Source organism: Schistocerca nitens, unplaced genomic scaffold, assembly GCF_023898315.1.
Source record: "Schistocerca nitens isolate TAMUIC-IGC-003100 unplaced genomic scaffold, iqSchNite1.1 HiC_scaffold_330, whole genome shotgun sequence".
NCBI classification, from domain to species: Eukaryota; Metazoa; Arthropoda; class Insecta; order Orthoptera; family Acrididae; genus Schistocerca; species Schistocerca nitens.
Window position 1 is genome coordinate 25,509 of NW_026045864.1, and position 15,118 is coordinate 40,626.

The 15,118-nt window shown below is 38.7% G+C and overlaps 1 protein-coding gene across 1 annotated transcript in view; it reads left to right on the forward strand.

Moving 5' to 3' along the window:
- LOC126226608 (juvenile hormone esterase-like) overlaps positions 1-15,118 on the forward strand; it is a gene marked incomplete at its 5' end in the record, with an annotated part of 38,130 nt that overhangs the window by 7,029 nt on the left and 15,983 nt on the right. Inside the window, one exon of the mRNA XM_049942230.1 lies at positions 2,313-2,498. Within this exon, the coding sequence (XP_049798187.1) occupies positions 2,313-2,498 (186 nt within the window). The remainder of the gene's footprint in view (positions 1-2,312; positions 2,499-15,118) is intronic.

Here is a 15,118-nt window from a genome sequence, read left to right on the forward strand (position 1 = left end):
CTTCTTCCCACTCGGCCAAGTCGTCCGAAACGTCAGACAATACGTCCGCGCATTCATCTATCGTATCGTCTCTTTCGTCTGCCATGATGAAAGGACACGTACTTGTTGACGTGTGTAACTTACTGTTACCTAAACAAAACACCAACAGAATGCAAAAGATACTAAAGTGTTGTCGCCGGCCATTGAGCGGTACTATGCTCACGACACCAATGTGTTGTCGCCGGCCATTGAGCGGTACTATGCTCACGACACCACTGTGTTGTCGCCGGCCGTTGACCGCTATTTCGCGCACACCACTGTGGTGTCGCCGGACGGAATAGTGTTAAGAATTTTTAAACTTAGGAACAAATGGTCAACCCCAGTGAAAATAACAGGAAAAATCCTTTGGAAATGAATGAGCTCATATTTAATTTTAATGATTTTTTTAAAATTAATCAAAATCAAGTTATCTCATGACAACATAAATTTAGTAAATGAATACTGATGCCAAACAATACCATCATACACAACCGTGATTGATTCTAGTGGATGTAGTACACTGTGGTGCAAATAGTTTTAATGTGTATTATAAGAAGTAGTTATGATCTTCATTTTTCGGAATCTGGGCAGTAAAATTACGAGATTCGGAGGCAGAGTGGGGGATGCGAGTATACATAGAAGAAGTAGGAATATTGAGCAAGGGACAGTGTGTCAACCACGGATTATCTGAGTGGAAATCACGTATTATTTCACTCGCAAATCTTAGTACAAGTTACAGAGACAGACACTGGAACGATGCAGCATTGAACTTTGTTCAGTTCGGTCCGAAAGCACAAGTTTCGGGCATAGCAAAATTTTCGTGCGGTAGCAATGAACTTTAGCGATTTACAATGAATCGAAGGAACTCTGATTTTTTCTGTTCAGTTGGTAATAGTGTTCAGCTTTAGAGTGTGGATATCAGAGGAAGTATTTGGCAAAACACTATAGCGTAAATCTGGAAGGTAAACTCACACTAATGCTATCTTCGGCTGGGCTATATACTCAGGTACTCGCTCTGTGCAATGTTACTAACCAGACAGAACATTACTCACAATCTCGTGTGTCGCCTATAGTTATTGATCGCCCACCTCCTATATGTTATTAATCATTGGTGTTGAAAGCAGAAACTTTGAACTTGAGTTGAACTAGAGTGCAAGTGGAACTTCCCTCCTTTAGACAACCAAGAGCCAAATAATTTAACGGCCATACATTGTACCAGCAGCCTTGGTGCTGAAAGAAAACATTTATCATCTGTTATGTTTCACACTGTAATGTGTATATCTGAGTAGTACCTTAGAGTTCTGTTGTGTAGCAAAATTTTCTAACTTTTTTAACACCTTACCTTCTATGTCAGATAATAATATTAACAGTAATAACATCTTTCGTCTATCTAAGGGCAGTAGTATAATTTACTAGAATACCCAAGTAGATACATTTTCTTCCATTTTGACATGAAAGACTTGCATGTAACTTCAGGTTTCTGCCAGCACTTGAATGAACTGCTCCACACACGGTCTAGAATGGGTATGGATTCATTCAGTATGACTGTGTAGTATTTTCAGATATGGTTTGACGTGCATTTTGTTTTAACATACACTGATCAATCTTTAAAGACAAATTAACAAATCATGATTTCTTTGACTTTTTCGTCCGTAGAACAGTGACGCCTGGCGAAGCGTCCCATACACGAAGGAGTACACTGTTCCCTTTCTTGACCGAAAACTGAAACTACATTTAAAAGTTCAATGGCTTGTACAAAGCAATAAGTCTAACCACTTGTTTCTAAAAGTTCACATTTCACTTTGTACTTTAGGGAACGGCTTTAGGAAACTGATATTGATGACGCCGGGCAGTGTGGCCAAGTGGTTCTAGGCGTTTCATTCTGGAACCGCGCGACCGCTACGGTCGCAGGTTCGAGTCCTGCCTCGGGCATGGATGTGTGTGATGTCCTTAGGTTAGTTAGGTTTAATTAGTTCTACGTTCTAGGGGACTGATGACCTCAGATGTTGAGTCCCATAGTGCTCAGAACCATTTGAACCATTTTTTTTATATTGATGACTCTGAGTACAGTAAATAATAAAATTAAAGAGCCATCCTCAAAATACGGATTACAGAACCGCTATAATTAGTATCCTGTTCAGTTCTGTCTGTTATGATGGATAGTGTTTTTTCTTGTTTCAGAGCAGAAAAATTAGACAATGGAAGTTAAGTGACTTGTATGCCGAGTGAACACGGCAGTTGACATCTGACAGTTTGTGTGTGTGGAGAATTTACATCTTGTCGGCATGTCGCAGGTTTCCTGAGCCTGTTGAACGACGACATCCCGGGAAATGCGGGTTTCAAGGACCAGGTGCTGGCGCTACAGTGGGTGCAGAGGAACATCGCAGCCTTCGGCGGAGATCCTAGCAGCGTTGTCATATTTGGGGAAAGTGCGGGTGGCGGCTCCACGTCACATCTCTTCCTCTCGCCGGCCACCAAGGGTGAGTACTTCCTGAGCTATCAGGCCTATAAGCCAGATGTAATCAATCAAGAACTGTAGTACTCCGAAACAAGATACGAAAAGAAAATATATCACTTCATTTGACGGAATTTATATCATTCTCTCTTTGTTTTTCATAGTTCCTGTCTTTGTTTTTATAAGGATGCTTCTATGCAGTGCATCTTCTTCTCTTTAACCTCATCTTTGAATCTCCAACCACTTCTTTACTCTATTTAGGTTTGTGTTTGAGCTCTCAAACGAGTGACGTAATAATTTTAATCATGCTATCGGTGTTCATGTGGAGTACTTGACTTAGCTAGATTAGCGTGATTGCAGATCTGTTTCCCGAATTTGTTATGCACTTCGTCCTGAATTTCAGAGTTCAAATTGCTACACCAAGAAGAAATGCAGATGAAAAACGGGTATTCATTGGACAAATATATTATACTAGAACTGACATGTGATTACATTTTCACGCAATTTGGGTGCATAGATCCTGAGAAATCAGTAACCAGAACAACCACCTCTGGCCGTAATAACTGCCTCGATACTCCTAGGCATTGAGCCAAACAGAGCTTGGATGGCGTGCACAGGTACAACTGCCCATGCAGCTTCAACACGATACCACAGTTCATCAAGAGTAGTGACTGGCGTATTGTGACGAGCCAGTTACTCGGCCACCATTGACCAGACGTTTTCAGTTGGTGAGAGATCTGGAGAACGTGCTGGCCAGGACAGCACTCGAACATTTTCTGTATCCAGAAAGGCCCGTACAGGACCTGCAACATGCGGTCGTGCATTATCCTACTGAAATGTAGGCTTTCGCAGGGATCGAATGAAGGGTAGAGTCACGGGTCGTAACACATCTGAAATGTAACGTCCACTGTTCAAAGTGCCGTCAATGCGTAGAAGAGGTGGCCGAGACGTGCAACCAATGGCACCCCATACCATCGTGCCGGATGATACGCCAGTATGGCGATGACGAATACACGCTTCCAATATGCGTTCACCGCGATGTCGCCAAACACGGATGCGACCATCATGATGCTGTAAACAGACCCTGTATTCATCCGAAAAAATGACTTTTTCCCATTCGTGCACCCAGGTTCGTCGTCGAGTACATCATTGCAGGCGCTCCTGTCTATGATGCAGCGTCAAGTGTAACTGCAGCCCTGGTCTCCGAGCTGATAGTCCATGCTGCTGCAAACGTCGTCGAACTGTTCGTGCAGATGGTTGTTGTCTTGCAAACGTCCCCATCTGTTGACTCAGGGATCGATACGTGGTTGCACGATCTGTTACAGCCATGCTGATAAGATGCCTGTCCTCTCGACTGCTAGTGATACGAGGCCGTTGGGATCCAGCACGGCATTCCGTATTACCCTTCTGAACCCGCCGACTCCATATTCTGCTAACAGTCATTGGATCTCGACCAACGCGAGCAGCAATGTCGCGATACGATAAACCGCAATCGCGGTAGGCTACAATCCGACCTTTATCAAAGTCGGGAACGTGATGGTACGCATTTCTCCTCCTTACACGAGGCATCACAACAATGTTTCACCAGGCAACGCCGGTCAACTGCTGTTTGTGTATGAGAAATCGTTTGGAAACTTTCCTCATGTCAGCACGCTGCAGGTGTCGCTACCGGCTCCAACCTTGTGTGAATGCTCTGAAAAGCTAATCATTTGTATATCACAGCATCTTCTTCCTGTCGGTTAAATTTCGCGTCTGTAGCACGTCATCTTCGTGGTGCAGCAATTTTAATGGCCAGTAGTGTATATTGTATATCAAATAGTGTTCTGGTGTTAACTAAGCCAAAGCGCTTCCAGTAGTCCGGAATATTGTGACTGTATTGTAGGGAGCAGAAAAATAACAAAAGGCAATACCAGAAATCTTTCTCTCCTCCTCTCCTCAAATGATTAGGAATCCCATTGCCAAAAGTTCAACTTTCAAATTACTATTGTCCATGAATGGCTGCAAATGATCTCCAAGTAGCCGAACATAACAATTTCCAGTCAATGATCAGTTTAGTTGGGCCAGAGGCCCAGTCCATTCCATGTAAACGCAACCCACACCATTATGGAACCACCACCAGTTTGCACTTTGCCTTGTTGATAACTCGACTTCGTGGGATCTGCGCCACACTCGAACACAACCATCAGCTCTTACCAATTAAAACAGGACTCATCTTTCCAGGCCACGGTTTTCCAGTCGTCCAAGGCACAACCCAGGAGAGGCGCTGCAGGCGATGTCGTGCTTTTACCAAAGGCACTCGCGTCGGTCATCTGCTGCCATAGACCATTAATGCCAGTTTCGCCACACTGTCCTAACGCATACGTTCATTGTACGTCCCATATTGATTTCTGCCTGTTATTTCACACGGTTTTGCTTGCCTGTTAGGGCTGACAACACTAATCAAACGCCGCTGCTCTCGGTCGTTAAGTGAAGGCCGACGGGACTGCATTGTTCGTGGTGAGTGGTAATGTCTGAAATTTAGTATTCTCTGCTCACTCTTGACACTGTAGACCTCCGAATATTGGATTCCTTAATGATTTTCGAAATGTCCCATGCGTCTAGGTCCACCTACCATTCTGCGTTCAAAGTCTGTTAATTCCCATCGTGCGGCCATGAACACGTCGGACACCTTTTCACTTGAATCGCAGTAGTACGAATGACATCTTCGCTATTGCGCTGCCTTTTTATACGTTGCGCATGCGATACTAGCACCATCTGTATATGCACATATCGCTATCCCATGATTTTCGTCATTCAGTGTACAATCACTTGCATACCGAAACATGTAGCGCTTGACGGTTGTTGCATGTTGAAATTTTAATGGCTAACGGTTTGCTTAGAAGGCTCTATCATCATCAATATCGTCGTCATCATCGTCGGTGTCAGCCAGTTCGATCACTTGGTGATGTGACCTGTTTGAGTTGACTAGGATGCAAGCAGATCCTTCCTTATCTGCCAATCTTGAGCTTTCCGTTGCCATTTAGTCTGGCTTCTTTCTTAGGTCTGTCCCTTCTGTTCTTTTGGTAAGCTGAATTCAAAGCTAGTACTTCATTTGACCGTCTACCGTCTTTTATTCGAGCGAAATGACCAGCCCACTGTTGTTGCAAGGCATTCACTCCTTCCACTAAGCTACTGATCTTTTGTACGTCTGATATCAACTGGTCTCTTTCCCTGTTTCTTCGTGTAGCCCGGCATTGATCTTTCCATTCCACTTTGTGTTACTATTAGTTTTCTAACAATGAACTCATTTAATGTCCTTGTCTCACAGCCATAAGTTATTATTGGCAGTATAGACTGGTCAAAAACTGTTTCCTTCAGCTCAACCGATATCTTAGAATTCAAACCTGAAGAGTATCTTCCATAAGCTTGTCACCCTAATTCAGTACGTTGACTGTTCCTGTTTTTAGGTAGCCTTTCATACTTCAAGTTGACCCAGACAGACATATTCTGTGATTATTTCCAGGTATACGTCCCTGTGGTGTCCATTTATTCATCATGGTCTTGGTTTTATCATATTTCTTTTTAGACCACTTCAGATAAGAATAATACAAATTTGCTAACTAACGTCTGAAGTATTTCTATTTAGAAACTGAACAATATCAGGGATATTATTTTGCAATTCAGACATTGCTTTTTCTAGAACTACTGAAAATAGTTTTGGAGGTATAGAGTCACTTTGTTTTACAACATTTTAAATGGGAAATTCATTTGTTTCCTCAACAACATTCACAAACGCTGTGAAGGTTTTGCATATGTTGTATAAGTCCTTAATATAACCATGTTCTATTTCTTTTTCTGTTAGAGCCTCAGAAACAGCTGAGTGACTGATCGAACCGAATGTCTGTTCAAAATCAATAAAGGCAAGCAAAGAAGAAGATGGCACTCATTTGTTCTGCTAATTGTTTGCGTAGAGTGAGGATATGATCAATTTTACTACAAGCTGGACGGAACACAGGTAGCTCAGTGGGTTGAACCACATCAAGTGTAGTGCTCGACCTGGAAGTAAAAATTCTAGTAAAAACTACGGACAGATGGCTGATAATGCGAGTTCTGTACATCTTTAGTACTACCTTTCTTATGTTTTGGGATTATTTTCGCTTTGTTTATTATTTAATACTAGAGAAAAACCTTTCCCATAAGAATGCGTAAATTTCCTGGATTATATGCTTCGTTCCAATGCCATTAATATCTTCAAATTTTCTGAATAACTTGCAACAAAGTTCCATAAATATCGTCAACTTTTTGTTAAACGTCTGCAGTATCACTAGCAGGTGGCAGTACTGTGCCACAAGCAACGAGTGTCTCAATTTTAGCAGCCACTGCGTCACTCAACATGCAAACTTCAGCGTTCACTTTCATTTTTTATAAACCTTTTTTGGTGAACTTGATGGCTAATTTGTATTTTCCTTCACAGTCTCTCGAAGAGAGTTGATAAGTGTCCTTCAACAAAGCACTATCAGTCAAAACATTAAAGTAAGAATTGAAGTGCTGTACACCAACTCTCTCTGATACATCATAGTAGTCATAAAAGTGGATTTTTACCTTCATGTTCTAACTATGGAGTAAATTCTAAGTACTGAGTAACCACTAGTCACTGCCTCATGTACACAAAATTTAAATCTTCTCTAGAAATGCAGGTTTTCACAACCAATCTTCATATCTTTGGAAATTTAAAAGCTATGACTCATGCTGATGCTTTAGAAAAATGGATTAATAGCCGTTCAGAACTTGAAAAGATGTCGTTAATCGTTATGACCAACAAATTGTTAGCGATCATATCTTTATGTGCATTGCCCACATTCTCTTACCTTATATCACAGAAGAGGTATAACTAAGTTCGCCATCAGAGAATTCTCATCCCTAGACCAACTGACAAGTTTATCATTTCCCAAGAACTACTATGGCTGCTGATTTAAAATAAGCATGTAATCATTACTCCCAAGTTGTATTTGTACATCTTCAACATAATCTAGAAACCAAGTGAAACAATAACGTCACATATATATGACTGTATATTTATATATATTTGACTGTATTTCTACATACATACACACACACACACACACACACACACATAAAGTAGAGCTGTGAGGACGGGGCGTGAGTCGTGCTTGGGTAGCTCAGTTGGTAGAGCACTTGCCCGCGAAATGCAAAGGTCTCGAGTTCGAGTGTCGGTCCGGCACACAGCTTTAATCTGCCTGGAAGTTTCACATCAGTGCACTCTCCGCTGCAGAGTGAAAATCTCATTCTGGAGACATCATCTATCAGACGTAGAAACCCGATTACCAATTTTCGTTTATGTGGCATAGCTCCTCCTTGGCTTGTGGTTTTTTCCGTCAGTGTATTTCATCTATCTTGTGCAACTATCTTTCTTTTAACTGAAATCATCAGCAACCAGCTGCAGAAGAGAAATTTTATTTCCTTTCCGGTTTCAGGCACTTCGTACTCTTCTTCAGAAGGTTATAATTATCGAGTTATTTGTGAGTGTAAAAAATACTATGTTTTCAGTATAGTGCTGTGGTGATGAGGTTCTTAGTGCCTGTACAAAAATTGTATAAGGAAGTCAAACACCAAGTGCAAACATTATGACAGAATTGGATCTAACAGCAAAGCTGATTACCTCCAGTTCTGGCATGATGTTTGCACTTGTTGGTTAGCCTCCTTAAACCATTTTTGTACTGGAACTATGAACCACATGACCACAGCAATATGTTAAATGCATGTTTATTTTTGCCACTCGCAAATAATGCGGTAGTTATCGTCTTATGAAGAACGGCACTAGGTGCCTGAAACCGACAAAGGAAATAAAATTTCTCTTCTGGAACTGGTTGCTGATTATTTTAATTAATAGTGGAAAGAGTACTTGGCTATATTTTTTGAAGTCAGAGTTGCTATTAATGAATATCTCATGAAGTTTTGTGACATTTAAACCAACATCCAAATATTTTTTGTGTTTTCTGCCGTAATGGGTGTCTCCAATTTCAAGTTTTAGACTATGATAAACGATTCGTAAACTATTATTTCCAGGAACACCACTGAAACTGCTGTTGTTCTCCAGGTGCCTTCAGGGATAGTATTCTGAAATAACAACTGATAGACTTTCCGTAATCTGTTATGTGAAATACCAAGGAGTTCCATTAACATATTCTTGTGAATATTCTTCGGTGCACCTTCAGTCTTATCTGTAAGAATTATTTCTTTTAAAATTACCGCCATTAGTTCTTGAGGGTATTTTCGTTCTGTCGCTGCAACTTAACGAAAATATGCTCAAGAACTATAAAGCAGCTTGTAACTTCCCCGGAAAATTTTGAAAATAAGATATATATTAGTTTAATTTCACCGGAGAATTTTGAAAAAAAGGACAATAATATAATGTTAATGTAATTTCTTTGGAGAATTTTGAAAAGACAATAATTAAATGTTAATGGGAATAGAACCTAGTGTAACCTTCCCACAAAAATATGAAAATGAAAAGAATTGAATAAGAATTGCAAATAGTACCAAATGTTAGCTTCCCACAGTAGTAAAACTCAATGATAATAACAATGTGCAAAAATATTAAGTCCCCACAAAATTAACGTTATGATCAACCTGATAAATTTTATAAGGTCATCTGCGATGACCTTAGGCCCTGTGCAAATCTGATAAATTGATTCTGGCAGGAAAAGCATAGGAAGTATTGTTTCAATTGTAATGATTATTTTCTTAAAAAATTGCTTTCAGAACAAAATTATTATTGGGGCGATTCTTGAACAAATTAATTGCTGTTAAGATACATTACATTATCAGATGAGCGCAATGCTGCTTCATTACCTTATTTAAAAAATATACCTCGTTCCGAACCTTGACCAGAGCCCCATGTCGACGCCCGCCGACTCCTCACACACAACTGCGACTGACTCTCGCGCGCTACTACATGTTCTCGCGACTCGCTACGTACAACAACTGCCTCGCAACTGCAACTACCGACTCCCTACATGCAACTGCACTGAACTCTCGCGCGGTCAAGCGCAGACTAGCAACGATAAATAACTCTCTGGTCAGAGATTCTGTCATGCCTCGCCATCGCTGCTACCGAGTACATACGCGTTTCATAACCCTCCACTGGGGGGGGGGGGGGGGGGGGCAAAAATTTGGCAGCGATGGTGAGTCATTTGGACTTGCCATGAGCAACAAATTTTTTGTAACTAATTAACTTTTACGATTCACAGAGTATTCATATGTAGAACATGAATTAAATGTGGTGCACATGCACCAAGTACAAAACATTTCAGACAATGACAATGAGTACAGAACATATGACATAAGTGCACACACTGAAAAACTCTTTAGCATCTTCACAAAAAAATCATGTTGACAAGTGACATAAGTGCACATGCACTGCAGTTCAGAACATATCAGCAAATCAAAATGTATACGTAATGAGTACAAATGGCATAAAGTGCACACGTACTGTAAAACTCTCTAATATTTTTACGACAAATAAACCTAATGAGTACAAATCATATTGACAAATGACAAAAGTGCACACGCACTGAAGTAGTTAACATATCAGGGAATCACAAATGTATATGTAATGAGTACAAATGGCATGAAGTGTACACTCACTGAAGTTAAGTACAAAACATATTAACAAATGGCAAAAGTGCACACACACTGTAATACTCTCTAGTATTTTTCTACAACAAACAAACAAATCAAGGAGTGTAATAAAGTCCACATGCACTATAGAAGTCTTTAGTAATTTCAGGACAACTGATTAACAAATGAAACGAAATGCACACGCATTGTATATGACTTTTTCATTTTACAAGAATTAGGAAAGGAATAGGAAGGATTGCGTCATGGTTGTAGCACTTAGGTTGCACGCAGCTGCACTGAAAGTCCATATCTTTCCACAGAAGTACAACACCAAGTGAGACAAACTGAAGTTCTTTTCCCAGAAGTGTTTATCAGCGTAGCCAAGACACTGAAATGTCGTAGTAATATTCCGTGTTATCATTTTGGCAGTACATCAGGTACACCAAACAGTGGGACCATAATAACGTCTTCATCGCTCACGGTGGTGGACAGCATGTCGTGTCAACACCACGCTCTTACAAGGCACACCAACGTGGAATTAGTGCAAAAACCAAATATAGTGCTCCATGATCATGAGGATATACAGGACAAATGGATATTGCAGTAATTCAGGGTAGTTAGGCCAGAAGGTGAAGGACATTAAGTCACATACTAGTCTTCACTGAAAATTACATTAGTAGTTTGCGGCATTCATTGCCCAGTTATTGAACATTTCTGTACCATTTATGTAGTATTACAGAATAATGTTCATTGCTTGGCGTTTTACTGACAACATTGGCACTCATTGCCTAATTATAAATCATAGAAATCATTCGTTTTACAGATAACATTGAAATTCGTTGCTTAATTACAAATCATCAGAAGTCATTCGTTTTACATTGAAATTCGTTGCCTAATTACAAATCATCAGAAGTCATTCGTTTTACAGATAACATTGAAATAGATTGCTTAATTACAAATCATCAGAAGTCATTCGTTTTACAGATAACATTGAAATTGATTGCTTAATTACAAATCATCAGAAGTCATTCGTTTTACATTAAAATTCATTGCCTAATTACAAATCATCAGAAGTCATTCGTTTTACAGATAACATTGAAATTGATTGCTTAATTACAAATCATCAGAAGTCATTCGTTTTACATTGAAATTCGTTGCCTAATTACAAATCATCAGAAGTCATTCGCTTTACAGAGAACATTTTACACAGAACAGTAGAATAAAAGTATTATTCACTGAAATTATGCGCATAGTATTTATGTATTCAATTGACATACTATTCAGAGCTGATCAGTAGTATTAAGAACTCTCTTAAATGGGTAGCATTATTTGGGACTGGTAACACATTTTTTTTTCGTTAGCATTACATTGCTTTGGGTAATTATAGGGGAAAGCAAGAAAAAGAAAAAAAGAAATTGCTTCTGGGTTGTTCCTGTAAATGAAAATATGTAACGTCATTTGTCATGAGTCAGCTGTAGCAACGTTATGAAACAAGTAGAGTATATGTAATCACATTCATAAATGACATAGATTTAATGAACAACTGCTTATAGCACATTAATTTCATAAATAATTTCTCCTGCAAAAATATATAAGAAAAATGGATTATTAAGCTGAAAGAAGAAACGAATTTAATGCTGAAAAGTAGTGAACTTCGAATTAACAGGTAGTGAAATGTGTATAAAAATATTTGTTCTCTAGCTGTCCTTTCCAAAACCTTCAGTCATCATACGATACGATATAAAACATACTGTCAAAACAAACTACACCATATACTTAAATAACTACATAGCATAAATACATAAACTTCAACATCATCCTCATCTGTAAAGATAAAAAAACTTCATTATTCATCACTTCATTATCCATATTATCATAACTCTATTATTATCATCACCTGTAAAGAAAAACTTCATTATTCATAGTAGCATATTCTTCACCATTATTCATCAGCATTCATTATCATCTGCAAAAAAGTCACTTCATTACTCATTACACAACTATTCCTTATCTCTAGCAAATTCCATCACTAAAACTAAGATGTCTAGTTCTGTCTGACAGCCTGCATCAATCGCCTTGTATTCTGAAAGAAAAAATTAGTTAAGACTGCTATTCTACGATGTGTATAGTATATTCTTGTTAATGCTTGTTAATTCTGATCCATTTACTCTTCCTCATAAGGTTTTTGCATCTTCTTTCGTTTATTCCGTAGGTGAAATTCCCATTTCCGTTTAATTTATTTCCTTTACACGTTATTTCTTTCTGAAAATGATGAACAAAGATTAATGTCGTGCATTTACATCATATACTCACTAAATAATGACTGGTTTATGGTAACATAATTAAGCATACAGCATAACATGACAGAAAACGTAATATGTCAAAGACATTGACAGTGTTCAGATGCAAAAATGTACACAGAATATCACAATGCAGCAGCAAAAAAAAAAAAATGTAAAACAGTCACGATGTTGAGATATCATAGGGCAAAAAAATGTCAAAGTCAACTGGTGTTTGCTATATCTTAACCATTTCATAGTGCATACCAACAAACATGAAACAATCGTACATACATAAAAAAATGATGACAAGAAATATGACCTTCTTTGTGTTCAGCTTGTATGTTGTGTAGTTAATAGAAGCGAGAATTAAAGACTTTAATGGAGAGAGAATTTAATAAAATTAATATGTCACTAGGCAAAATTGCATAATTATTCATAAGATACGTAAGTTTATCTGAAAAAATATGCACGGTCTGATGTGTAACGACAAGAAGAGCGACCTGCTAACCTTACCTTGCCGGGCACTTGCCAAGAAACAATACGATAATCATCAGTAAGTAGTCATATAAATATAATTGCATAAGTGGTCATAAAATGTGTAAATGGCATCATATCATGTTAAATCATATAGTGTATTCACTCAATAAAGGGTTTAATGTTAGAGACATGGTGGTTGCCTTTACTTTTTTTGCTTCTCAGAGTTTCGACGTGTACAACATTGGGGTGAGGAATGCTGCGAATCCGATATGGACCTGCGTATAGAAGTTCAAATTTACTGCACTTACCTTTTATTCTGCTGGATAAATAGTGTGTACGTACTAATATCTTCTGTCCAATGTGAAAGTCTCGGCGTGTACAAACCTGTTTTTGCTGTCTTCTCCGGCGCTCTGCGGCACGTTTGATGTTGTTCAGTGCAATGTCAATTATTTCATGGTGTCGTAGTCGACGAGATGTAGGAAAGTTTACTAATTCTGTAATTTTGTTAGGTGGTTCAACGTTTTTCAGTATAACAGACGGAGATAGCATAGTGGATTCATTTGGTATGGAATTAATTACATCTTGGAATGAGAATATGTGTGTGTCCCAATCAATATGTCTTTTGTGGCAGTATATTCTACACAGTTTACCAATTTCTTTCATTAATCGTTCACAGGGGTTCGAAGAAGCATGGTACTTGGATACATAGATCGGAGAAATGTTTCTAACTCGTAACATGCGTGTCCATATAGCAGAACGAAATTGTGATCCATTATCGGAAATTACTCTCATCACATGCCCTACATGAAATAGAAAATGTTTTACAAATGCTTTCGAAACAGTTTTAGCAGTAGCTTTGCGTAACGGAGTGAAAGTAACAAATTTTGAAGTGAGTTCAACAGCGACAAAGATGTAGCAAAAACCTCTGTTAGTTCTCGGAATCGGACCAAAAATGTCTACAGCGGCCATATGTCTTAATTTAACAGGTACAATGGGATATAATGGAGGAATATGTGAAGTGGTGTCTGACTTAGCTTTCTGGCAAATTTTACATGACGCTAAAACTCGTCGTATACGATTCTCCATGTTGGTAAAATAACAGTTCTGTCTCAATATAAGAAAACATTTTCTAGCTCCGTAATGTGCGTAACTTAAATGAGTGTACCAGATCAATTTGTTAACCAGTTCGTCAGGAATGCATAATAACCAATTATTGCTGTCAGGATGAGAGCGACGAAATAGAATGTCATTGCGTACAGTGTAATGGTTTCTAATCGTAACATTATTCTTATTTTGCCAAAGGTGTTTAATTTCTTTCCACACATTGTCTTTATTTTGCTCTTTTGCTATGTCCTGTAATGACGACGAAATAAAATTTTCAAATGCAACTTGCTGAATGTACATGACGCTGAAATTTGCTTTGCAGAAGTTGGTTGCGATGTCTTGCTGATTATTGCTGAGAGAACGAGATAGTGCGTCTGCTACAAAATTTTGTGTGCCGGGAATGTGAACAATTGTGAAATTAAATTCCTGTAAATAAAGCTTCCATCTGCTTAATCTGTCGTGAGTGAATTTAGCCGAAAGTAAGAATTGTATCGCTCTGTGATCTGTGTAGACGGTGGTATGTCTGCCATAAAGAAAGTGCCGAAATCTCGTAAAAGCCCATACAACACATAACGTTTCCAGTTCTGTAACAGAATAATTTCGTTCAGCAGGGAACAGAATGCGACTTGCAAATGCGATGTTTTTAATTACTGTACAACCATCTTCTTCAATTTCCTCAAAAATATGTACGCCTAAAGCTGTGTTGGAACTGTCGGTGGCAATGGAAAAATTTCTGGTAAGATCTGGGTGCGATAAAAGTGGAGCATTCAACAAGGCTTCTTTCAGGTTCACAAATTCAGAGTGTGCTTGCTTATCCCAAGACCAAATAGTGTTTTTACCTGTCAATTGGCATAATCTAGGTGTGTCTAAAGCAGAATGATGAATAAATTTACGAAAAAAGTTAATTAAGCCCAAAAAACTGCGTAGTTGCTTCTTCGTCGTCAGTAATGTCACGTAGAGCTTGAAGTTTTTCCGGGTCAGGCGCAATGCCTTCTGCTGAAATTACGTGTCCAAGAAATTTTATAAAAGTTTTACCAAAATGCGATTTACTGAGATTAACTGTGAGTCCTTGTGCATGAAAAGTTCTAGAATCATATTGTGTTCTAGAATCATATTGTGTTCAGACCAGTTAGCTTCTGCGATAAGAATGTCGTCTACGTAC